Consider the following 26,753-nt stretch of genomic DNA (forward strand, 5'->3'; position numbering starts at 1 on the left):
TCCCTCTCTACCCTGTACCACTCCACTATGTCAGTGCACTCTAAACCATTCCTGTCTAGGCCACACACCACATCTACTCTACCCAACTCCAATCAACGCCGCTGTACTCAAGGCCACTTTGCAACACTGCACTCTAGGCCACAGCTCTGTATGCCAGTACTCTGTGCCAGTGCTCTTTACTAAGTAACAGTCACCTCTTTTCCCCTGCACCCTATGCCAATCCACTGCGCCATTCTAATCTACTCTGCAGCACTGCAATCTGCACCACTTCACGACATTACATTCTATGCCACTCTACGCAACCGCACTCTACCCTCCTCCACTCTGCACCACTCTACTCTTAACCACTCTACTCTTAACCACTGCACTCTATGCCAGTCCAATCTACTCTGCATCATTGTTCTCTTCGCCACTGCTCTTTATGCCACGGTCCTCTACTCTACACTCTGACTCTCTAATCTGAAAAACTGCGCTCTGTCACTGAACTCTACACCGCTCTACTTCGCCCTACTCTGCCTTACTCCACTCTACACCACTTCAATCTACTCTAGGCCACTCTTCTCAGCTCTGCACCACTCTACTTTAACCCCTGCATTCTATGCCAGTGCACTCCACACAACTGCACGCTCTACTCTGCATCACTGTACTCTACAACACTGCTCTCTATGCCACTCTCCCCTACTCTATACCACTGCACTCTGACACTCCTCTCTGCAACACTGCACTCTCCGCCACTGAACACTATGCCACTCTACTCCACTAGTCCAATCCATGCCACTGCTCTCTACGGCACTGTACTGTGCACCACTCTGTTATTCTGCACCAGTCTAGGGCACTGCACTCAGCTACTCAACTCTACACCACTGCTCTGTATTACTCAGCTCTGTGCCACTCTACTCTGCCACTGCACTCTACTCTGTGCTGCTGCATTCTGTGCCGTTGCACTCAATGCCAGTATACCCTGCAAAACTCTGTGCCAATGCACACTACACCAGTCTATTCTGTTCTATGCCACTCTGCACAACTCCACACTTTGGCACTCCAATTCATGACGGTCTTTGCCACTCCACTCTGCAACACTCTACTCGTCTCTTTGCCATTCCACTCTACTACACTCCACTGTACTCTGACATTCTACTCTGCAACACTGGCCTCTCCGCCAATTAACTTTACGACACTCGACTCTGCGATACTCCATTGTGTGCCACTGCACTCTGTGGCACTATACTCTAAGCTACTCTGCACCACTCTACATCACTGTACTCTATGCTACTCGACTTTACTCGGTCACTGCCCTCTGTATCACTCAGCTCATTGCTACTGCACGCTCTATGCCACTGCCCTCTACTGCACTCTATGCCACTGCACTCAATGCCACTATTACCCTGCAACACATTGTGCTAATGCACCTTAAACCAGTCCACTCTACACCACTCCAGTGTATGCCACTCTACACAACTCCACACCATGCCACTCCAGAACATGAAACCTTCTGCCACTCCCCTCTGCAACACTCTACTTCACTCTGCCATTCCGCTGTGTCCTTTGCCATTCCGCTCTGCCCTTTGCATTCCACCCTGTTACTCTGCTTTTTGCCATTCCAGTCTCCTTTATGCCACTAACCTTTAGCCATGCTGAACAGCAACTGCACTGGTGAACAACATGGCTCAAACACATTGGCAAAGTCAATAGCTTTTGCATAGGTGGGACTTATTGGGTTTGCCACTGTTTGTTCTGTTTAGTTTTAGACATTTCAATTTGTCTAGTTTCTTAATTTTGCCTAAGGGTTAATTGTGGTTTTAGAACATCATTTGAAATGTGTTGCTGTGTTCCCCAAAATTGCTTTTTCTTTAGCTGTGCCAGTGAACTACATAGGAATTGTTGTTGTTGGTTTCGAACAGCCAAGTCTTGAGGTGTCTCCTGAAGGTAAGTAGGTCCTGTTTCTGTCGTGGGTGGCAAGAGTGTTCCTCGTCTTGGCGGCAAGATGGGAAAACTATCTGCCGCCGGCAGTCATTCTGTGGATACGTGGGATGGTAGTGAGGGCAAGGTCAGCAGAGTGAAGCTGTCGGGTTGGGGTGTAGAAGGAGAGCTGTCTGTTGAGGTGTTCTGGTCCGGTGTTGTGTAATGCCTTGTGAGCATTGGTGAGGAGTTTGAATGAGATTCTTTTGTTGAAGGGGAGCCAGTTCAGGTCTCTCAGGTGGGCTGTGGTCGGGATGTCTAGGATGAAGTGTGCGGAGGCGTTCTGTATGCGTTGCAGTCTTTTCTGGAGCTTGGCTGTGGTTCCTGCGTAGAGGGCATTGCTGTAGTCCAGTTTGCTGCTTACCAGGGCTTGGGTGTCCTTCTCGTTTCAGTGGGGATCCATTTGTAGATCTTCTGAAGCATGCAGAGGGTGTTGAAGCAGGAGGAAGGGACGGCGTTGACTTGCTGGGTCACTGATAGTGATGAGTCCAGGATGAATCCCAGGTTGCGTGCGTGGTCAGTGGGTGTTGGTGCGGTTCCCAGTGTGGCCGGCCTCCAGGAATCATCCCATGCGGGGGGAGGAGGGGACAGGATGAGGACCTCAGTTTTGTCAGAATTCACTTTCAGGCAGCTGTTCTTCATCCATTCGGCGAGGGCCTTCATTCCTTCGTGGAGGTTAGTTTTGGCAGTGGTGGGGTCCTTGGTGAGGGAGAGGATCAGCTGGGTGTCATCTGTGTATGAGACGATGTTGAGGTTGTGAGATCGGGCAATGTTTAGGAGCAGTGCCCTGTTTAAAGAGGGTCGGGCTGAGGGACGATCCCTGGGGTACGCCGCAGACGATTTTGGTGGCTTCAGAGCAGAATGGAGGGAGGCGGACTCTTGAGTTCTGCCGGTGAGGAAGAAAGTGCCTGTATTGGTACTATAACACTGATTTGCGTTGTGGCCTGATAAGTCTGTTTTTCTAACTCATATACTAAACTCTTTTACAGACAATTCTAGTGGATTCCATTCCTCAAAGCAAACTTAATTTGCGGTGTTCGGCTAAATTATCAATAAAAACAAAATCGTATGCTGCAACCAAAAGGTAGTTCAGTTTAAAATGCAAGGCACATACATCTCAGTGATGCAACTGGAAGCAAATGTTGACTAGAACAAAATGGCTATAACCTATATATTGTAATATGAAATTGTATGTATTTGACATGGATGTTAACATTTGTTGCTTTACAAATATATTTCCTTTTTACAATCCTAATAGTTGCCTGGCAGTGATATCGCAAGTGGAAGTGATGTTTTATCTGATGTTATACCAAGCATCCCTAGCTCTCCCTGCCTCGCCTCGAAAAAGAAGAATAAGCACAGAAATCTTGATGAGCTCCCGTGGAGCGCAATGTCAAATGACGAGCAGGTAACATTTGTTTTCATATTTTCTTAAACTTTGCGTTGCACACGAGGATAGTAAGCACCAAATAACTTCTCTGTAGTGAAGAATCCGACTCCTGATATTGTCACTAAATTAAAAAAAAAAAAAAAAAAAACAGTTTAACTAGCGAATATGGCTTAGATACTGTGCTGATTCTGCTGCAGCACCGGAAAACAGACTAAAACAGAAAATTTCAAAAACACTCCAGTACAGCTATATCTAGTGCACTTTAGTGAAATATCATCACCTGCTGAATTAACCTAATGTTAGCCCCTTGCCTCACACATGCTAGAGCTGGAGGGAGTATAAGTAACTAAAACCATCCCTATAAAATGAAGTAAGTTAGTTTGGTCAAAATTTAGAAGTTTTGAAACTGGTCAGTTTTTTTAGGGAGGTATTTATGTATAGTAGTTATTTTGGTTGTAAATGTTTTGGAATCTGGTTTTGCAGCCTGCTTTTTGACTTGGACCATTGTAGTATTTTAATGAAAATAGGCATACATGGTGGTAACTAAAATATACGTACACAGTAAATAAACCTACAGAACTTGAGTGCGGGTGCATATTCTTAAAGTTCCATTCCATTTACTTTTTAGCCATGCTGAACAGCGGCTGCGCTGGTGTAAAATATGACTAAAACACATTGGCACAGTGTGAATAGCTCTCGTAGGTGAGAGCTATTGGCTTTCTCAGTTCTTGTTAATATATATATCATTTGAGAATCAAACAGTGCTGACCAATTTTCTGGTTGCTCGATAAGGCAATTAGATTGTCAATTTTGGGTGAAGTTTCAGAGCTGAAGAAAATCAAACTTGAGAAGGCTTTCTGCTTAAATGACCTCATTCAGGTAACCGCACTACTATTGTTCATTTTTTTTATTTTTATACAGTTTTGCTCTAAGAAACTGTTTCCTTAATTTATGGAAGTAGTTGAAAGCCGATTAATAAAATCCCACCAAGAGAGGCAGACTGCTACACTATACCTGACTTAAACCTTCCTGATTTACCGAGTTCATCTCCAGTTTGCGTTTGAACAACTTTAGTATTTCTCTCTGTTTTTCTCTTTCTATATCTATTATATATTAGCAGGGAAATTAGAAATAAAATTAAGAGGAAAAAAAACCTTAGAAATTAAAAAAACAACAACAAAAAACTAAGGTTAGAGGGACAGTATAGTTAGGTTCAAAGTTTACATGCACAAAACTATAGAAATTCACCAGTTATAGTTATCTCAAGTAACTATAACTCGTGCCCTAAGGTAACTATAATTCGTCCCCTTGCCATATGTGACACTATTTAGCTTTTATTTGATAATTGTGATTTGTAAATATCATCTACCTTGTTCACAAACACTGGATAGATTGATGAATTTACATTAATGTTTAATGTTGGTTAAAGAATTGCACGTCACAAGTCAATATGACTACATTAACCATAACGGAGTTCAATGGAAATCGCATGACTGTAATAATGGAAGAAGGATAACCAGCAGTGATCAAAACAAAAGTGGATTAAAACAAAAAAATCATTTAAAAAAAACAAAAGTCTCTCTCTCCCCCTGTCTCCCCCCCTCACTCTCTCCCTCTCTCTCTCTCCCTCTCTCCAGTTTCCTCATTAATATTTTTACTGCACATGTTTCAGTGATGTATATCTAGGTTAATTAGCAGGGCATGGCGAGAACGCGAGTTATAGTTTCCTTGGGGCACGGGTTGTAGTTACTTGAAATAAATAACTGCTGAATTTCTATGGTTTTTGTGTGTGTAAAATCTGAACCTAACAATGTTGCATAGCCTTTGGCTTTTTAATTAACTTCTAAGGTTTTTTTAATTCTGGTTCCTAACTATAACGTCCCTGTAACCTTTTGTTTTTGTTTATCTCAGTGAATTTCTAGGGCTTTTTTAACATTAAGTAAGATGCATGGTGGGGGAGAGTGTTGGATACCTGGCCTGGCATTGTGGTACCTCCATTCTCCCCCACCCATCCATTGTCCAGGCCCCCCGGCTCCCTCATTACATCCTTGTGGGCCTTGTTCTCCCACTGCCCTTCCCGCCTGCCCTGAACAGTTAGTTTACTGTCACATCCACCTCCTCCCTACCTTCTGTTGTCCGGGTCCATGCACCAGCCCCCTCCCTCCTGCCCTGCATGGTCCGATATGCTGCCACTGCCCCCTCCCTCCTGTCCATCATGGACTATTATGCTGCAACTTTCCCTCCTGTCTGTCCAGTATGGTCCGCGTGTTGCCTTTGCCCCTTTCCCTCTCTGCTCTCTGTTGTCCATTTGCCTGGCCCGGTTCCCTCCCTATTGCTTCCATCGTCTGTTGTGCTGCACTGCTCTCCCGCATGCCCTCTGTGGTGTATTGTGCTGCTGCAACCTCTGACGCTTGCCCTGTAAAGTCAGTTTGGTGCCCCTGCCCATCTCCCTCCTGCCCGTTATCTAATTTTTTGTCCCTACCCCATTCCTCTTGCCCTCTGTGATACAATGTGCCATGTTTTGAACTTGGCAAGAGAGAGTTTGAAAAGTAAAAAAAAAAAAACTTGAGGAATTGGTTTTCCCCATTGACATACATTGAAAAAGAGGAGATTGTAGGCAGGAGACCGATAAAATAAAGCCCTTTTTGACCTAAAGACATTGCGAGTCTCAGGCTTGAATCAGGTATGTTGGCATGTATGGTTGTATTGACACTGCCTTTTGTTGCTGCCCTCGATTGGTCTGTTTTATTGTCACAGCCTCTCTTGCCTGTCCTGCATGGTTGGTTTCTTGCACCTGCCCCCTTTTCTCCTGCCTTTCATGGCCCATTGTGCTGCCACTTCCCTTCCCTCCTGCCTAGCGTGATGAACGTGTTGCCTCTGCACACTCCTTCCTGTGCTCAATTATTCTGTGCTCTTGCTCTCTGCCTCCCCACAGTATTCTAATGAACAACTAGATTGCTAGCATTCTAAATTTATTACAACAGTGTTGCATGCCTCACGTCATCTTGATCTAACCAAAACTGTAATGCCTAAAGCATTTCCTTTTGAAATTCTAAAAATGAGAGGGTCATATTCCCATAGAAATTATGATTAATGCTGTAAAAAAAAAAAAAAAAAAAAGCTTTCAATTTTCCACTTCAATTCCATAAAGATGTGGCATACATTTAGAATGTTAGCTCTCTAGTTGCTCATTAGAACACTAGTAAAGCTGCTAATCACCAGGGAGTTAACTGACAATCTGCTTCTGGTGTTGAAAGTGCATGTTTCAGTCTGCATGTTAGAATGTTTTAATGAAATGGAAGAGGAAGATATTTAAGTACTCCGTTAAAACATTTCCTAATTTCTCTAACCATAATTCCTATGACAAAATGAACCTATTTATTTTGTTCCTTTCTGAATTACATGTTTTAAGTTTTATCAGTCTGTTTCAATCAAGAAGACTTCAGGTGTGCCACACTTTTGTCATACATAAGACTGTTAGTGCTCTAGTTCTTTAGAACAATGGGAGGCTGCAATAGAACACAAAGGAATCAACTAACAGGCTGCTCCTGTTGGAAGTCCATGTTTTACTGACAATGTCAGACTCATGTACCTGACGACAAAGATAGTATGAATTTACAGAAAATATACTCTCATTTTAGCTTATGGAGCACCTTCCATAACCTGTGTGGGGAAAATCATGAGACGTTTTCTATCAAATTAGATTCCTAAAATCCCAGCAGAAAGTTTTTTTCACAAGGTAAAATCACCTTAGAACACACCTCAAGTCCTAAAATTAGAATGGTACCATCAAGGAAGGATTTATATTGTAACTAAAATCTGTTATCACCCTTTATTCTTTCTCCTTTTTGTGACCCTCAAAACCTGTCATTCATTACAATGCATTTCAATAGGGTGCTATCATGTATATTGTCCCTAAGATTGCTGCCAACACAACACTTCCCTGGTTGAAGATCTGACTGCCAATCAGATCTCACCATGAGACCTGCGTGTAGGCTCCGTCTAGATATCAATATTTCATTTTCCTTCACTATCTCAAGAACTACTGAACAGATTTACCCCAAAACTCAGAGTGCTTTCTGACCAAAAAGTTACCTTTCTGCCACATTTAGTGTAATTCTGTTAAGCATTTTGGGTTATAGTCCTGTCTAAAGGGGGGAGGGTGTAATTAATTTTGTGGCATATTACGTAGCTGTGATTTTGGAGTGTGTTCTTGGCTACATGCGAGTAGGCTAGAATTTCTCCAACAAACAGGCATACCCTTGTTAGAGCCATCAGATTTCCTCTTGTTCCGAATGTAGGTGGATCCAAGAAATTAGCAAATTCTATTATTGCAGGCCAAGTCTTTGCTACAAAGAGTCTTTCTCCTTCTTCCTAAATAAAGGAGAACCACCTGTTCATGATGGATAGGTTATGATTATACCCATGGGTCCTACTTTGCAAAGAACTGCCCCCAACACTAGTCTTCCTGATACCGTTTGGTTTAATATAGTGCGAAAGAACCTATGTGTTCTGTTCCTTTTCCCCACTCTCCTTGACTGAGGAGAGGAGATTATGCAAAGTCCCTGCCCCTCTAATGGTTTATTCTACTGGTTATATGAGAAATGTGAGCTTTGAGACACCAAGTGGATGCTTCCAGGAGCCTTGTTGCTATTCTGTTACGGACCCTAGCTCTGCGAGAAATGTGAATTCTTAATTGGTGCCTCTTAGATGCTTAGTATTGTCATTGCTCCTATTTTCGTTAAAAGAGCAGTTTTAGTGAAATACCTTTGCTCTCATGGGTAGTGTTATAAGGAGAAATAAACTCTGCTTAATAATTTCACAACCTTGCCAAACATCACAGAAGATGCTAAACAGACCCATACTGGGGTTCTGATGAATGGGGGAAACACAACGGGTTCCTGTAGAATAAAGATGACTGTGTCCTCGCACTCCAATGAGCTGCGTGGGCATGTGTTGTAGAGCCCTTGGTTTCCCTTGCCAGAAATGTTTAGCCATGAAGAAGAATCCAGTTTCTGCTCTAGCAAAGAATTTTAGTAGTACAAAATGCCTTGTTCTGAAGGAAATTCTTGTGCTCCCATTATTTAGGATAAAGCAACTTATGAAAATTGTAGTTGCTTCACATACTGATAAAGCATGGTTTGGAATAAACGACTGGCAGAAATGAAGGTGCTTCTGGAAAGCAGGGAAAGGGTTGCTAGAAAGTGGGTCTAAGAGAAAACCATACCATCACATAATTTCTTGACAGGGACATGGAGGTTGGGTTTGTCAGTCTGGTGAACAACATTTATGAAAAACTTGAGAAACTGGTATGACGTAAACTGGTTGCCAGAACCTGTTTCTCCAGATTTGTTTTTCTCCGAATTGACACCTAGCATTTTAGAAGCTTTCTTAACCGCTCAATCCTCATTCCCTGACCAGAGGTTATCTCCCCTCCTGCTGCATTTAGGGAAGCCTATTGCTTAAAGGACTATAGGTCCTGCAGTATTCCGTTGGCCGATGAATTGGATTATCAAGGTAACCTCTCACTAGATTTCTGTACAAAGGTTAAAGTAATTTTCTCAAACTTGTTAATAATAACTGCCAGTGCAATACTTAATCACCCCCTCGCTTTCCCCTTGCTCTGCTTAGCTGCCTGTTTGAGAAGCTCTGCCCCCCACAAATGCATTCAATCATTGCCACTTCATAAGTATTTCAGACCTCCCACCCCCATAAAGTTAGCTAGCCTTCACAGTTGAAGAGACACTGACCACCAGTCTGGACAGATAGCAGGAAGATGAAAAGTTGCAGCATCTAGTGACCCCATTATAGACCTCCAATGTAACTGAACATTTCCATCTCCTTTCCACTAAGGCAGTGCATGACAGATGGGTTGCCACATAGTCTGGATTAGGGGTTGAGTGGAACGTAAATAAAACGTTGGAAAATGGAAACATTGCACGACTAAGACTTTCATTGGTGCAAAGCCCTCCCCAGACTAATTCACAGGACTTAGGTCCTGGCTTGCAATACCTGACTGACCATAATCTTCAGTTTCCCCTATCCTGCCTTATGGAGCACCACTGCTGAGCAAACTTGGGTTAGGCAGACAATACTGATGAGATGAAGGGAGATGGGATTGAAATTATGAGTAGATAGTTCCACCTTTCGCTAATCCATCTCATCACCACTTTCACTGGGAGGAGCTTCATCTTGCAGTGACACTCTGGATTCCTCAACTTTTCCAAAAAGGTGTGGCTTTGATAAAGGTGTAATTCAAATGTGTAATGAATGGCATGGTTTAATTTTGGTAACATGTAAGCATCGCCCTTATCCCATTTTGTGGTTGTAAATTACATTTCCTGGTAATATAAAATTACAAAAGTATTCTTCTTTTCTCATTCAATACAGCACTCTGTTCTCCCATCAGAAACTGCATTATATTTTCTTTGTCTTTCTTTATTTATTATGGCCTAATCCTGGGCAGTTTGTCTAGAAAATGAGAGCATAAATATGTTTTCAAGCATTGGATCTTTTATATATTCACATGTTTGAATCATTCTCTATTGTCAGGCTGGGAATGCACAATACATTTATATAGCAGTTATCCATGCAAAAATATACAGCATACAATGCAAGAGAGCTATAGGTCTGAAACAACATAGTATCTTTAGTAACACATCCACCTCATTTGAAACAACTCAAATGTCAGCCAATGAGGTGAAAGCTCTCGTACTCTCCCCTAGAGGCCACTATAGCTCAGATTTTCTAATTCTCATCATGTGCAAGTGAGTCCCCTGCCACACCCCTGCTCTTACCTTTCAGTGAACCTGAATTTGTTACTATTTTGGTTTTTCCCTGGATTTGAACCAGCCTTGTCTTCAGCTTTTTTTCCCCATTTTTATTATTTTTATTGGCATTTAAAATGTAAAATAAGATACATTCAGCATATAAATGTCATTGTAAATAAAAACCAAAGTATACTTTTGAAGATTGGATAAAAAAGGGAAGAACAAAGAACATTCAACTATGTTAGTCACATGTATATTCAGACAATCAGTGCAACATGTCTTTTGAAGGCATAAAAATTCAGTGAATAAAACGTCCATGATAGGTGTTTTCCTAAATGAGGTAACAATGTTATAACTGTTGTAGTTCCAGAAAAGGGCCCCAAATACAATCAAGTGTTGCAAGGTTCTAAGTCATTTTCTCAAATTTTGCTACTTTGTACATATCTTCAAGCCATAATTGAATAGTTAGGAGTATATTTGTTTTCCCAAACGTAGTATATTGAGCTTAGCAAGATTAGTGGCTATGGAAAGCCATTTATAAGTGTGTAAAGACCTGGGGGAGGCATCTGAAATATCATGCAAAAGATCATGCCGCTAAAGAGAGTTGTCGTTCAAATATTTCTCAATCTGAAACCAGAAAGTATGAATTTTGACATTCCCACGATATATGAACAATGTCAGAATCAGGTTCCTCTCCTCTCTCTCTCTGCCCTTTCCCCTCTTTCATTATGGTGCTGACGAATGCGAAATAAGCATTTCTCAGCATGGGATGCATAAAGGCTACTAAGAGCAAATATCGCAGTAAGTAATTTTCTCAAAATGTCTGGTGATTGTGTTTAAGAATAAATGGAAGTAAGGTTTGTGATTTCCTTCTCTAAACAGATTCTGGAAATATTCACTTTGTTTTTGCAGATGATGCATCCCTCATATTTATGCCTCGGAACATTGCTTTACCAGCTCCCCATATCGTGTGGGCACTACTAGCCGTATGTTCATTGTTCTTTAGAACTTGCTTAACAGATAAACATAGTTGGTGTTTTGCCTGTGGTGTCTTGTAAGAAGTCAGATTCAATCCACACTGAGGTTTTGAGGGTAGTGAGAGTCCTAAATCTATTTGGAAATCTCTAAGATCAGGGTCAGATGTACTACATGGGATTACATTTGTGTTTGTTACTAATTGTAAAACAGAAGGGGAGACTCAAGTCTATTCTTGTGCCTACTGAATTTGAGCATGAAGAAATGAGCATTCCATCAAGCACATACAAAAATAACACATTTTATTTCTTTTGAAAACAAAATTAAAAAATATAATAGGAAGGTTGGAGATTTTTTTTTTTGATTCGATTGAAGCCACACCTTGTCCATAATATATTCTGTTTGAACCTGCACTGCTCCAACTAATCAATCGGAGGATACTACTTTAATTTTTAGTCTCCAATTTCCAATTCCTTGACATTTACAGTACATTTTAACATTTTCAGTTGTACAAGTAGCCATTTTATTGATACACACTTTATTGATCTTTTAGTATTATCTAATTTTCTAAGCAGTCACGGAGCCCCTGAGGAGGCTTTGTGGGCCACAGGGGTCCCCGGACCACAGGTTGGGAACCACTAGTCTAGTGTGTTATGCTCGAATAGTATTTGCAAAGGTATTGAATTCAGAAGGTATGATGAAAATGTATATAGATTTTAAATGGCAGATCCTAGCGTGCATCAGACCTAGTGGTGTAGATTATGAAATACTCCTAATCATAATATGGGATTTAATGTCTGAGAGGGTCGTCTTTGGGTGCAAAATGTTTCTCTTAAGAACTAATAAATTATTTCATTCAGGTAATTATGGGGAAAATGAATATAAGTGCAGTGTACTGTGTGTGCCCAACGTAAGGTGTTTAGACAATTTTGTATACTCTACTAATAACGCAAAACTTTTACCTGGTGGGGGGTGGGTGCGTAGGAGTTGACAGTGGAGGCAACACCACCAGTCTTAAAAAGGGTAAATTGAATATCAAATATTAGAGACAGAATCCTTATATTCCATAGTTGATTCAGTGCCATCCAAGCCATTTAATAAAAGCCTCCAGATCATGTGGGTCCAGGCATTCCTTAGTATTTTCTTGATAAGATTAGTTGAAGCTGAGAAGTCTAGGTGTGGGCTGTTTCCTTGCTTCCGTGATGATTTGTCTCGCCTGTTGATCGCACAAGCCAGGATGTGATGGGGTTGTAGAGGCTGAGTAGAATTTTGATTGTACTCTGTGGGCACATTGGAATTCGAGCTGGGGTGAAAAAGGGATCCCCATCAGTGTAAGAATCAAATTAATGCGTATTGTACAATATCATCCTTCTGATTGTTCTGATATTCCAATAATTCTGATATTGTCTCTCCTGCGCTGATCTTCCAAATCAGTTTTTTTTTTTTTTTTTTTGAAGATACCAGATGTCTTGGTTATGTTCAGGGAGCTTGTCAAGTCTTAATTCAACATCCGTAACATGTCTGTCCATAATTTGCATGTGTGTTTGGAATTGTTTGAAATCACTCGTTAAAGATCGCACTTCCAGAGTAGTGGCAGGTTTATTTAGGAAATCAAGATCTTAATTTCCAACAATTCCTTGAGTAGTGTGTCCACAGCAGCCGCAGGATATCTTGTGTATTAGCCATAGTAGATTGGGGTGTGGGGGGGATTCCTTGTCATTAGTATTGGTTAATAAGATTTTTAAGCATGACAAGTGTCGAGATTGAACTTTGACATAGAGTTCTAGAAAGCAGGATAAGAAAATGGTAGAAAGAAATTAGGAGGCCGGGAGGTGATGTCCTTCTTGGAGCTTCAAGGAAGACCTGTGATTCACTGTGGCATCAAGCTCCAACACCTGCCCCCTCCCCCCCTTTTTGTCTTCAGCATTGCGGTACTGTGAGTTATTTCTTGGGTACATTATTCTATTTCCTGGACCAGGGAGACCATTTGATCTGACAAGCAGCTGTCACTATGGCTGACAATGGATTGGAAATCTCTATTGAAACCTTGATTTACACCTGTGACCTACACTCTATGTATTTATTGCCATTATCCAATTCATAAGCCATCAGAATGCAAATTTATTTAATCTTTCTCAACTAAAACTCGTAAGGATAGAGAAAGGAGGTTATCATTCTTCCTTATGGATAAAGAGAATTTTCCTTCTGCTAAGTGTTGCCAACTCTTCAGGGAAGGATTCGGTGAAAAGTGGCCCTCAAAGCACTTCCATGAAGGCAGTGCACAAGTTGAGACGTGTATAGTTTCCTGAGCATGATGTATTGGTACAGCACTTGCAGCCACCTCTTGTGGTAATATACCAGATAATTATGCTGCTAAGTTCTAGTAAGAGGATCCAACTGTAGTAAAGAAGACCTTTTCAAAAGATTCATCTTCAAAGGAAGCCTCGTTGAGGACTATACCATTGATGACGACCAAACCGTCAACAGCGTTAATGACAGGCACGTTGTCAGTCAACCAAAAACATAGGAGGAAGTTTTTTTTCACCATTAATGCTGACAAATTTACCTCTAACTCAAATGTTTCAGTCAGATCACAAAGAAGCTAGTGATTATGCCTCACTGGCAGCTTACAGCCCCACACAATTATATGTAAGATGTGTCCCAGATTTTAGAGAGGAAGAAATTGACGACGAGGAGTCCTACAAGTTATATGTTTAAAACAGGAGTTTAACTTTGAGAGTACTCAAATTGGTGGTCCAAATGCCAATGGCATTTTTTATCAAATAGGAGGTCCAAGTGCTGATGGCATTTTTATCAACGTTTCAGTAAACCATGGATACTTTAAACAGGTTATTACCACAGCAAACAACCAAGCAATAACCCTAAGATGGCGTTACTTGAAACACCTACTCAGCCACCTCCTTTACCGTTTCACCTCCTTTGAAGTAATCGCTGCTAATTCCCTCTCCGAAGTGAGGAAGATCTGTTCATGGAGAGGACATGGATGATGATTACACTTCTTCTGTATATTCTGATACAGATGAGGAAGGAGGTGAGCTTCTGCCAGACAAGATCGTAATGGACGGTAATTCATTGCCCCAAGTGAAAATGATGACGGGCCAATTCCACAGGATTCTACAGACAATATCTCTAAATTTCTTTCATTAATTGAAAGAGCTGCCAAGAAATTCAACTTACCAGTGACGTCTGTAGATCAACCATGCGCTGCTGTGACTTTAAGGAGCAACTGTACAATCTATTAAGTCCACACTATTCTTGACTGTCTGGTTGAAAGATTTGAACCTAATGAAGACACCTACTGTTCCAACATGGATAAATCGTCTGGAGAAAAAATATAAGACTATAGATTCAGGTCCAGCTTGCCTCAGTGGTTAAACTAAACCAGATTCTGATACTTTTTCAGCAACTCAGAGAAGAGCCAAGACCCCAATAACATTAACCTCTAGTCTGCCAGGCAGGAGTAGCAAACACATTGGTAATCTGGGCCAAAGAAGGTTGTCTGTGGTAGCAACTCAAATTAAGACAGCCTATGCCCTAGCAATTCTTGTTCGTTATGATTGCTGAGTGTGGCACGACATTTCGTGATTACTGGAACTCTTACCTGAGAATAAGAGGGGAAACTGCAACAGATTTCCTAAAGGAAGAAGAGGTAAGTTCTTCCTTTATTGTTGACACAGCAGTGGATGCCTTGAACACATGCTTTTGCCAATTGGCAGGATGTGCTGTACTAAGAAGACAAGGCTGGTTAGTCTGCAGCCTTTCTGTACTGACATCCAATCTGAGATCCTAGACATGCCTCTTGATGTCCTCACCCTTTTTGTCAAACATGTTGCTGAAGCTTCACAAGGTCTTAAAACTGATACGGACACCACAAAGGCACGAAGTCTTTTGCAGTATCACAAGTTTGGGATGTCTAGTTTTCATGCCTCAAGAAGATCTCAAACTTTCAGAGCAGGATTTAATCAATTTTGAGGTCAGGGACACGTCCATAATATCCTCGGACAGTCTAGTTGCAATCAAGGATTGTCTGCCAGTTGGAGCCAAAGACAGTCTTACAGGCAGTCTTCAGGAAGTAAAATCAGTTCTTCACAAGCATGACCTGTCTAGTAAGAACTGGATTTGCGATGGAAACAGATAGAAGGCTCCTGGGAAAGATGTGATCTGTGTCACAAGGTGCCTGAAGTAAGCATTAATGTGATGGGAGGACCCCAGCAAATCTAAATTATTTTCTGCTGATCACAGAAAGGATGTTAACCACTACACATGCATCTGTGGAGGATTGGGAGCTCACCTACAAGAGCTATCAACCAGAGGCCCCTGGTTAGATATAGAGACGCCACATCAGTGTATTGGAAGACAGTGCCATATGGCTAGGTTTACAAGCATTCCTCTCCAGAATAGCAGGTCAACCACTTGTTATCAGGACGGACAACACAGTCTGTGTTCTACATAACCAAGCAAGGAGGAACACAGTCCAAACCCTTTTCAAAAGGGACTCCGCTGCTTTGGAACTGGGACATTTCTTTCAGGATAGACATTGCTGTGGCACATCTGCCAGGCTACTAGAATGACAAGATGGATGCACTCATTCTTCAAGTGTCGACTTGTCACGAGTGGGAACTGACACAAACAGGTAGATTATATTTTCAACCAAGAGATTCTCCATCATGATTTCAAGTCTCTGAATTTGACAGCATTTAAAGCTAAATGGAAGCATTTCTGTGTCTGGTGCAGGAATATGGATCATCATCCACTTCAAGTAAAATCTATTTAAATCCACCCATATTTGTTAAATTTAACCAAGAGTGGACTCAAATGTTTTTCAGTCAGGGTTTGTCTTGCTGCAATCTTTCCGTTTAGGAGAACTGAAACATCTCTCAAAGAATCATTAAACTGTTTATGAAATGAAAGAGCTCTTCTGAGCATTTTCACTTCCACAACATTCTTTTGTTCCATGGGAACTTAACAGTCTTCGGTCAGCTGATGTTACCTCCTTTTGAGCCTATATATTGAGCAGACTTGAAATTTGTCTCCTGGGAAAAAGCATTACTCCTGGTTCTGAGTGAGAGAGATTTAAGCATTCAGCATCAGAGAGTCCTTTCACCAGTTCACAAAGGACAAGTTAACTCTTCCAACAACCCTAAACTCCTTACTAAGGTTCACACTGACTTTTACTCAAATGAACTTATTTGTGGATCCTTCTTACCAGACTTCTCTTCATCATCGGAAATATCATTACATTCTTTGTACTTGTGTTTATAGACAAGACGTACGCACATCAGACCAACAATTTTTGTCATTTGGCCACAAACGGGGCAGGCCCTATCCAAACAAGGAATGCTCGCTAGCTTTCAGACTGTATTGTTTTCTGTCACACTAAAGCCCAGCTTCCTCTCCAGTGAAGTGAGGGCGCATTCCACCAGGAGCATGGCTTAACTGCAGCACTTTATGCTAGCGTGCCTTTGAGGGACATCTGCCATGTAGCTACATAGCTACATGGAGCAGACCTATTTTCACCAAGCATTACTGACTAGATGTAGACACAGAAGCTGATGCAGCAGTGGGACAGGCAGTCCTGAGATACAAACCTGTTTAAAGGTGAGCCAGCTTCCAGCTTTATTGTACTTTATAATGTGTACTGCTTGGTACTCTGATTCAAGCATGTGAATATATAAAATATCCAATGTTGGAGAAGAAATTAACTCCAGTTCTCAAACATTAATATATTTTATACATTCACCCTCCTTCCCAGTCAAAGGGCTATTGTATTTTGTCCTCACCCTTGTGCGTTAAAATCTAAGCTATGGTGGCCCCTGGGGAGGAGTAGGAGAGCTTAAGTGTCCACCTTATTGGCTGAAGTTTGAGTTCTTTCAAATGAGGTGGATGTTACTTTGTTTCAGGCCAGTGGCCCTCTTGCATTGTGTATTGTGTGCTGTATATTTTTTACACCGTTTACTGCTATATTAATTAATTTACCATGGATTCCCAGCCTAACAATGAGGAATGATTCAAGCATGTGAGTATGTAAAAGATATCAATGTTGGAGAGCTGTGGTTACAGATAAGTAACACATTTTTTTAATTGGTTCATTCGATTAAACTGTGGTTCATATCCTTTTGACTTCTGTGAACCCCAGTGAAGCACTACAGGAAGCTGGGGTCCTCCGCCTAAAGAATTTCTACAATTTGAACCTTAAAATAATACACAAAGATACCGAAACATGTATTCATCAGGTACAGAAATGATCAACTATTTCAATTTTATTCACAAAAAATATGCACAAATCTGAATTTTAATGGAAGGCTGGATTCTTTCAAAATGTAGTTTTATTTCTAAGAGACAAAGTGATATGCTAGATTCTACGCCAATTGATGCTTCCAGTTATCCATTCTAAATTCCGTGTGCTGTACTACAGGTTAGGAACTGCTGTTCTAAAAGATACTTTGACGATGCAATGAAAATATGCTAAGTGCACTTCATTCAGAATAAGATTACCCCAGTGGCGTTCTAATGTTAGTTAAGAATATTTTTCTTTCAGGTTAAGAAATAAGTGAAAAGCCTTCACAGTTTTTTGATCTGTTTACAAGCCTACAGACAAACCTCATAGTGAAAGTTACAATTACCCATTCTCTTTGATATTTTTTTTTTTTTTTTTTATTATTCCTTACTTGATAGCTATCAACTAAAACCCTTTTCAGAGGCTATGTGTTATGAAAAAAATTAACTTTTAATACATCTTGGTTTGAGTACTTTTGTGTATGGTACAGTGCTCATGTAGTAAGATTTTTTTAGACCGACTAAAATAATACATTTCTGGAAACAACTTGCGGGCTTATTTAGCATCCCTCTGCTTTGTGTGTCTGAGGGAATGCTTAGTGAATTACTGATTGTCTTCACATTTTGAATGCATGTAATGCAGTACAAGATTGCATTTCTTTGAAGTAATGGAGAACGTGCCTGTTTTTTTAAGGTGGAATATATTGAATACCTCAGTCGGAGAGTGAGTACTGAAATGGGCCTCAGGGAGCAACTTGATATTATAAAAATCATCGATCCCGCAGCGCAGATTTCTCCAACAGATAGTGAGTTCATCATTGAACTGAACTGTTTGACGGATGAAAAGTTGAAACAGGTGGGTTAAGAATGCTTACAGCTGGCAAATTTGTTTTTTCTTTTTTGTCATGTTTCCTGATCATTGCCATGTTTTTTAATTTGAATTGATCGTGATCATGTTGTTGTTGATGCTCCAATTCTAACTTTTGTCATTAGGGACTGTATAAATAATGACCTATAAAGCAAAACATAAAATTATATTTAAAGGTTGCTGCAATCATGTTTGCGGTTTTGTTCTGTGTCCTTCTAAAAGACTATCTGAAAAATGTATACCGGAGTGCCTGTGCTTCTCAGACTTCATTTTATAGAATACCAAATAATGCCTTTTTTTGGTGGTGAGTTAATGATATGCTGTTGCGTGCATGTATTTTGTGAACTAATTTAAATTCACGCTTTAGCGCTATTTTATTTATTGGTTAATCCTTGATGAGTCATCTCTGTTGTTAGACAACTGATTTCCTTCCATAACCTAACTTTACTTTTAGTTACTGTAAGCTGATGAGTAATGTTAACGTTTCCCCCCGAATTTTAAGGTGAGAAATTATATTAAAGAGCATGGACCTCGCCAGCGAACAGCTCGAGACTGCTGGAAGAGAAACAGTCACAGCTGTGCCAGCACTAGTGGGGTGAGCGGTGCCAGTGCTGGCAGCAGTAGTGCCAGCATGGTCAGTACTGCAAGCAGCAGTGGATCCAGTGCAGGCAACTCGGCATCAAATTCCAGTGCCAACATGAGCCGTGCTCACAGTGACAGCAATTTGTCTGCAAGTGCTGCAGAGAGAATCCGTGATTCAAAGGTAAATAGTTGAAGAGCACCATTCTTCAAGAGGTTCTTCTGTAAGCACCTTACTTTAAATTGTTCACTGTAGCATAATGTTTTAGGGCTCCTTTTAATAGTTTCCTCTTTCCGTTTCCAGGCTAGGAGTGCTTAGCACAAGGTCATCCGCTGAGAGTAGAAAAGCTGGTGTTTTTTGTTACTAAATAGGATGCGAAAGCCGGTAGTGACAATTGTAGACTGAGCTCACGAACGCATGTTGCAGCGTGCATTTGACAATTGTGAGACTGAATGATGGGCAGCTAGGCCCATTTATAAAATGTGTTGGCTCCTGCTGGTTTTAGCACCTGGTCAATGTAAATAATCTAGTGTCTAAAACTTTTGCTACAAACTCAACTTTTCCTATTGTCTTTCAGCTTTTTTGCTTCCCCCGTGTTCTGGGTAGTGTGTATGTCTTGGCATAGTGAAGCTCACCACCACTCTTAGAGTGTCTTCCTTGGCTGGAAGTAGTGGGTGGATTAGTTACATATATCCTTGCACATCTTTGTGATCATTGCAATGCATAAACTTTACAGAGCCAGTGCAGCACAGTAAAGGCACAATGGTATTCACTTTACGCTGCTCATGACAGCCAGACATCTTGGAACACGCTGTGGTTCATTGGCTGGATATTAGATGTGGCTGTTGTAATTATTTCACTGTTGATTGTAGTCTGACTACATGTGATGCTGTAATTGCCTCCAACTGTACACACTACACCAACAACAACAAAATCAAATATGGTTGGAGTGGTGCCCCCTCTCTTTTCTTCTTACCAACAACCCCCTTCGATGTCAATTGCAACACACACCCCCCCCCTTCCCCCCCCCCCCCCCCACTCCCCCCCAAATGTCCCTTTCTGCATCTTTTCTGCTTTCGTATTTTGCGCCATCTTTCAATTTTGTCTCTTTCAACCCTGTTTGGCAAGCACTGTCTGCACCCATTTGTCTGTGCTCTGTCCAAATGCTTGCATGAAGGGGAAAGTGCTGGGAAGCTTGCTGCCTCTACTTCCCAAAGAGCTTTTTACTTTTTCTCCTGAGGAAGAGAGGTGAAATGGTGCCTCACCTTCTCACAACCAGCAAACCTAAAAATTCAATTTCCTACGTAACCTTTTCCTCCCTTTTTCTTTTTTTGGTAATTGCTCTTCAGGTTCAATGCTAAATAATACGTCTGACTCGAGACAAGATTCTTGTTTCTAAATACTCTTGATGGTGAAGAAGGAAATAAGAACACAGTCCTGGCAGGAGCTGCCCTGTGCCGCCCTTACCTCCACTGACCTAGAGCTACACTTTCGTCGAAATTGAGGTGTAAGGACACATTCCTTCTAAGTGCTTATTAGTTTTGTGCAATCACAACAAAACTTTGGGTAACAACTGCCCCCACGCACATAACAGCCTCCACCCAAAAAAAAAGAAAATAAGAAAGCTGGTTTCATTGAACTCATTAGAAAGAAAATTCAGTAATGTCTAAACCATCTAGATGTGTTTTGGTCTACAGCTTCGCCATCTTATTCTTGCCTGCGCCCCCAGTTTCCAGCATTTCCGCCTGCACTAATAATTGTAAAATAAGGCAATGTGTTGGTAGACAAAGCATTCTATAGTCTACAGGATGTCTTGATCTGCCCCCACAACCTACCTTACATTTTATTATCCTTGAGTTTACATGGGCGTGAAAGCATTAGTCTTGGTTTTGCCCCACTATGCTGCAATGAAACTTTTTTTTTTTTTTTTTTTTTGGGTGTGGAGAATAACCACACTTCTGAAAGCCTTGTTGTTGTAAATGGAATCGGGGAGTGTTTATATCTTCTACTTCCTCCATGATGGCAAGTTGTTGTGATTGTTTTTCCATACGTGTTTCCTTATTTTTTTTTTTTTGTGTCTTCCTTTTTCTCTAAATTGATTGTGGATGGTATTTAGTGTTGGTTGCACAGTTTGAGCTTTGATGGTCTTGAACACTGTGTCACTCTCTGAAATAAAAAGCTAAAGGACAGACAGTAATTTGGTTAATTCAGATACTACAGTTTGGTATCTCAGGGTAAAATCGTAAAGGTGGAAGCAAATTTGTGGCCTTAAGGTGGTAAAGACCCATTGTTCAGCTACATTTTCGAGAGACTTATGTTACTATCCTAGGACATTTCATGCTTAGTAAATGCACCGTTGTTTGGGTGTTCTCCCAACATTGAAAATGGGCAGTTTTTATTACCGTCCTTTAAAAAGGAGATAACTTGGATCCCATTTCTTCTGTGGGTTCTGCACCGGTTTACTTTTTTGGTTGGGGGGGTGGTGTTTAAGGATTGGGGTACAAAAGTCATAATCAATAGCCATGACTCCACTGCTAAATCATTTGAGGCCAACTTCCTACTTGAAAATTTTGCCTGGTTTTCACATAGAATGGGGTTCATAGACTGCAGTGCTGGATAATTGCAAACAATTTCTCCACTTCAGACATCAGAGGTGTCCTACTATTTTGATTTATATTAAGTCGGACTGCTGCATTTGAGACTCTGGGTTGTATTTTTTTTGCTATAGCATATGTAGCATAGCCCTTACCACCCGTGCGTAGGGCGCTGAAGTGTTTACCTACACAGATAGTAAGGCATGCAGTGTAGGGTGTGGTTGGATGGCATTGTTTTTATTTTGAGTCTATATGGATAGTGTTATTTCGGGGGCATGATGATCACCTTTGTGCAGTTATCGCGTTGGAGACACACAGCGGTGGTGTGATGGGTGAGGGTATGTGACTTAGATGCACAAGTTAATGTTAGAATAAGGACTAATTAGAGTAGCTTTAGGGATAGTGGGATTCTATGTACTTGTACATCAAAAAAGGTAGGCTAATCGAAAAGGGCCAGTAATCCAGCAACGTGCTTCAAGCAGAGATGCTGTTGAAAGAGTAAAAGGATTATCAGAAGGCCAAAAATGAGAATTGGTGACAAAAGCAGTAACCATGCTTTATCTTATGTATTTTAGTTATATCTTTTGTACTGTCTACTGCTGAACAAATTTACCCCATGAGGGAGGAAGGATGTGGAAGAATAACCAAGACTGGCAACCTGAGCGCAAACCTTAAAAGTCCCAGATTGCACCTACTTCTTCAAGGCCAAAGCAAGCCAAAATTTAAGAAGAGGTACACGCCCCAAGCCCCTCTAAAATGCTCTAAGGCTCACAAAGGTGGATGAGCCCTACTCTGGTCGTAGCTCAGACCCCAGCTGGAGAGGCATCCTGCACATGTGAGAATGAGACAAAGCACTTGGTAGATTACTACTGTGACAACACAAGAACGAGTCATCTTCACTTTTGATTATGCTGCTGTCCTCACCCTTATACGTGCATCCATGTTTTCTTTTTGGATCCCAGACGCCCTCGCTATTTGTAGTTTACGTAATTAGATATCCTCCTGGCCTTCTCAAATTTCCTCCCACTGCAACTTCCAATTTCATTATTAGTAGTGAATCACTTTCAGGGTAAAAAAAAAGATAATGTGGTGAAAGGAAACTTACCTTCCTTCCATTATTTTGGCAAGATCTGCATTTGCTCCATCTTAGCCCTGCTTCTCTCTGACCGGTCTGTCTTGTGAAAAACGCTTATTATCCTTAACCTCCCTTCCGTTTTCCTTTTGTGTAGTCTATTCCCATTCAGTCACTACCCTCTATATGAACTCTGCTCTCACTTCTAGCCAGATGCCTTGAAACTAAAACAATAGGTGTCATTTCCTGTCTTGGACCACTCTTAACTCAACCCCTTCGAATGCTGACTTCAGTCAGCAGCGTGTTTAAGCCTCTAGCACACTGCAGCTTTGGTCTGCTGTGTGAGAACAAAGCCCTTGCCTGCCTTTTTTATTCAATAACTTTAGTTGTGTGTGCACAGGCACTGTTGCAGGGAAAAATTAGACTGCCTCTTACTACTTTGAGGCTAGTTATGTCTGGCTAGCCTTGCTGATTCCTTGGGGCATGTTTACATTCTGTTAAACCCTTGCATTGCAGAGATATGTCCCGCAATCTGTTTTTCTCAGTGTTAGAAGAAAAAAAAAATATGCTGAGTGCTGCCAGCCAGGAAAAATCTAACTATACCATTCCCCCTGCATGTTTAATCTCAGTCCATGGTCTGCAGTATCAAACGTGAGCAGACAACAGCCAGATTCTGGTGGATCAAGTGTACCGTAGACTGGCATGCTGTCAGTCTGCCTGCAAGGCTTAAAAGCCTGAGCGCCTGCCCAACTACCTATGCTTAAATGCTAGTAAAACTGAAATTGTGTCAGCACGTAGACACTAGCAAAGTTTGCTGGGGTTCTTCTACCTATCTTAATTGAGTACTTCTCCCTCAACAGTGTTGTCCATCGGCAATGATTATTTTTTCACCTTTATAATATTTGCAAGATTGGGCGGTTTTTTGGAGTCCTGCATCATTGAACCAGCTGGTTCAAATAGTAGTATTCCCAAGGCCCTTTTCCTACTATATGTAAAATCACTGGGTTCCTTTCCACCAACCCTCAAGGGTGATACTTTTTCTTGTGTCTCTAAGGTAGTGCTGCCCGAATGGCAACAGAAGAAAACGGGAAGCAAGCAACTGAATATAGCTGAGGTGAAGCCCTGAAACCAGTTTCCCCCAGAATATACCACTTTTCTGGTTTCCAAAATTCGAATTGAAAATTTTAAAACTGCTTGCAGGATGTATCTTTGTTAGGATGATTGAATTTCCTTAGTACTGTGTTGTCGTTTAAGGATTTTCTTACATTTATTCTGCATGGTGTTTGGCTGTCATTTATTTGTTTTACTGTCTTCTGTGTTTTTTAATTGCGTCAAAAGCCCCTCCCTCCCCCGTCCAATGTTGTATAATATCAGATTTAATAAACATGATTGTAGTCCTTCGCAGGGCACACACCACTAGGAGAAAATAATCTAGGGTTGCTTTGTGTACAATCAGGTTTCAGAAGATGTAGTCCAAGCATACAAAACTTTGCTGAATAAACGTGAGATTAAATGCACAGCTGGAGCACGAGATGTCCTTGTAATAGTCTAGCCGTTTGATAGCTGGCATGTCTTCCCAGCAAGGTGTTTCTGTTTTCGTTTTATTTGCTTTAAAACCTTTTAGGAGGTGAATTCAGAATACACATAGGAATATTCAAATAGTTTAATTTTAAAGTCTAAACGAGCAGTAAAACTGATTTCACAGGGAAATAGACATTTAGAACGTACCAGCAAATAACCATGTTTCATTTTCTTGGACGCAGTTGCACTCTTCCAACATGTAGTGTGTGCCATAACATAGACGTTAGGACATCCGTATATTTTGAATTGGGCAAATTTATACTGCTTTATTTCTAAGATATTGGTACAAAATGTTAAAGTAATTGACTTTTTAATGTTGCGTTATTTAAAAACGAGACCAATTAATTTCTTTGCTTTCCATTTTGTCTTTTACTTCACCAGAAACGTTCCAAACAAAGGAAGCTTCAACAGAAAGCTTTACGGAAAAGACAACTAAAGGAGCAGAGACAAGCGCGAAAGGAAAGATTAAGTGGTTTATTTGTTAATGAAGAGGTTCTCTCTGTAAAAGTCAATGAAGAGGGCCAAGAAGGGGATGTTGATATTCTGATGTGACAAGGGTGAACCGATCAGTGTTCTTTCTAAGCCTTAAATTGTTTTTCCTTGATTTCGATGTGATTTTTTTTTTTTTTTTTTTTTTTTTTTCTTTTTTAACTTTACCTGAAATTTGCAACAGTGAGGCAGTGATGCTTGCAGTTAATTTCTGGGTCAGTGGAATTACTTGGGCATTTAAAACGTTGACCTGTACTGTAGCAGGATGTGTCTGATAAAGACGTAGCCTGGAAATTGTATCAACAAAATGTTTCTTGAGTGATGGGTGAAAGTACCACTCCTCCTCACCATTTGTCTTTTTGCACTTTTTTCTACAGATCAATGCACTTTCTGTGTGGGGTTTTTACTGGACTTATTTTTAACTGCTGGAACCACCCAAATGTGTGCCTCATGTACTGGGAGGTCACCAAATTACTCTGATCGGAGTATGCGATGAATGGAAATGTCTAAGAAAGTATTGGGAATTTATTTTATGTCTGCAGTTATAGGGCGCATTTCAAATTTGTGCACAAATAATTTGCTTAATGAAATAACTTTGAACCTTACTATCATGGGAAATTATCAAGGTCTAGTTTCCTCTTGACTTGCAGCTACCCTCTAAACCTGTTCTGTTTGTATCTTAATTGAACTGCGCCTTCCTCATGTCATTCTGGAGTATGTTTCTGGACTTTTTCCACCGCATAAGATGTTACTTTAACTCTGGGCTATTTGGTAGGGGCTTGCAGCTCATTTGAAATGCATTGTTGGCCGTTATTTACAAATCAGTTTAAAAAGTAATACACTTATTTACCAGTATGCTGAAACACATGTTGGCATTTGCTTTGCTGCATTTATATTTTACTACAACATTATGAATGCAGCATTGAGTGATATTTCCCATTCCCACTTAATCGAAAAGTAAAACTTGCATGATAATCAGATCCTATTCTAACAAGTAGCCAAGTCATTAGAATGCCCTGGTGAGTTCGCAGCAGTAGTACGTGGTATATTTGGTGGGCTTGTTTCTGTGGTGCACTCATTGAGGATTTTCTTCATACAGTAGGCCATTGCCCATGCATAAGGCTTAGGAGGAACACTGATTCTAAAGACAAATGGAGTGTAAATTATAAGAAACGTTTGTAAATTATATTGGCAGTAATCTTTCCGACGGGTCTGTGTATATTTGTGTATGTAAATATGTATATAGCTGTACCTTTTTATGTTTGCTTTCTAAAAGCACATTTTACTGTTTGGCCAGCTACGGTTACTTTAAGACACTGCAACATTTCAGATGACGAAGACATCATTCAATAGGAGTATGAACTATTCGAGTTTTGTTGTAACCATTTCCAAATAAACATAATTACTTTCTTTTGAAAGCAAGCAAAATTATGAATTTAAGCCACTTAAAGACGCGTTTGTATTAAATGTATAAATCGCAACATTTATGGGAATATTTGGGGTTTCAAGTTGTAAAAAAAACTGCTGCTAATTTTTCTTTTGGCTCGTTTGAATTTGAAGTTACTGGCTTTTGAAATACAACTTTGTAATTGGTGTATTTCATTGTGTTCTGATGTGATTGGACACAAAGTAACTAAAGTTGACATTTTTCAGTTTTGTGAAATTTCTTTTCTCCATGTGATTTTTTTTGTTATGAGGTAAAGTACAAATGATGAAACATATCTGCAAACATCAGTACTTCGTGGATTGCATTCTTCGTTTCAGTTTTATATTCTGCTGGTATTATTTCACAAAGTTCTTCTCCTCTTAACATGTGAGATTTGGCAGAATATTGCAAGGTGCTTACATTTATCAAACCATATTTATATTTCTCATTTTTGTCTCGGTCACCTGCTTTACTGTGCAACTTTATACAACAGTGGTTCTTACATTTGAAATGTCCATGTATATTCATCTCTGTTAGTGAACTGCAAATAGCTTTCTTATTAAAGTAACCAAGTGTGGATTTATGATGATCCTGTTACTCTTGCATTTGGAGGGGTGCTGAGGGTTTGGGGTGGGGATCCCTTCTGTTCCTTGTTTGTGCATGCTGCTTCCACTTAGTGGGGAGAACTGAAACTGGTGCTTAAATCTGTACAGATCAGAAAATGCCAACCCTGCCTCGAATTTCCTTCATAA

The 26,753-nt window shown here is 40.6% G+C and overlaps 1 protein-coding gene across 1 annotated transcript in view; it reads left to right on the forward strand.

Annotated features, from left to right (window-relative positions):
- Positions 1 to 26,585, forward strand: part of FAM199X (family with sequence similarity 199, X-linked) — a 67,084-nt gene extending 40,499 nt beyond the window's left edge. Inside the window, exons 3-6 of the mRNA XM_069212377.1 lie at positions 3,218 to 3,367; positions 18,086 to 18,247; positions 18,762 to 19,022; positions 24,468 to 26,585. Coding sequence (XP_069068478.1) covers positions 3,218 to 3,367; positions 18,086 to 18,247; positions 18,762 to 19,022; positions 24,468 to 24,638 — 744 coding nt within the window. The 3' untranslated portion in view covers positions 24,639 to 26,585. The remainder of the gene's footprint in view (positions 1 to 3,217; positions 3,368 to 18,085; positions 18,248 to 18,761; positions 19,023 to 24,467) is intronic.
- Positions 26,586 to 26,753: the final 168 nt, after the last annotated feature.

The sequence above is a fragment of the Pleurodeles waltl genome, chromosome 2_1 (genome assembly GCF_031143425.1).
Source record: "Pleurodeles waltl isolate 20211129_DDA chromosome 2_1, aPleWal1.hap1.20221129, whole genome shotgun sequence".
NCBI lineage: Eukaryota > Metazoa > Chordata > Amphibia > Caudata > Salamandridae > Pleurodeles > Pleurodeles waltl.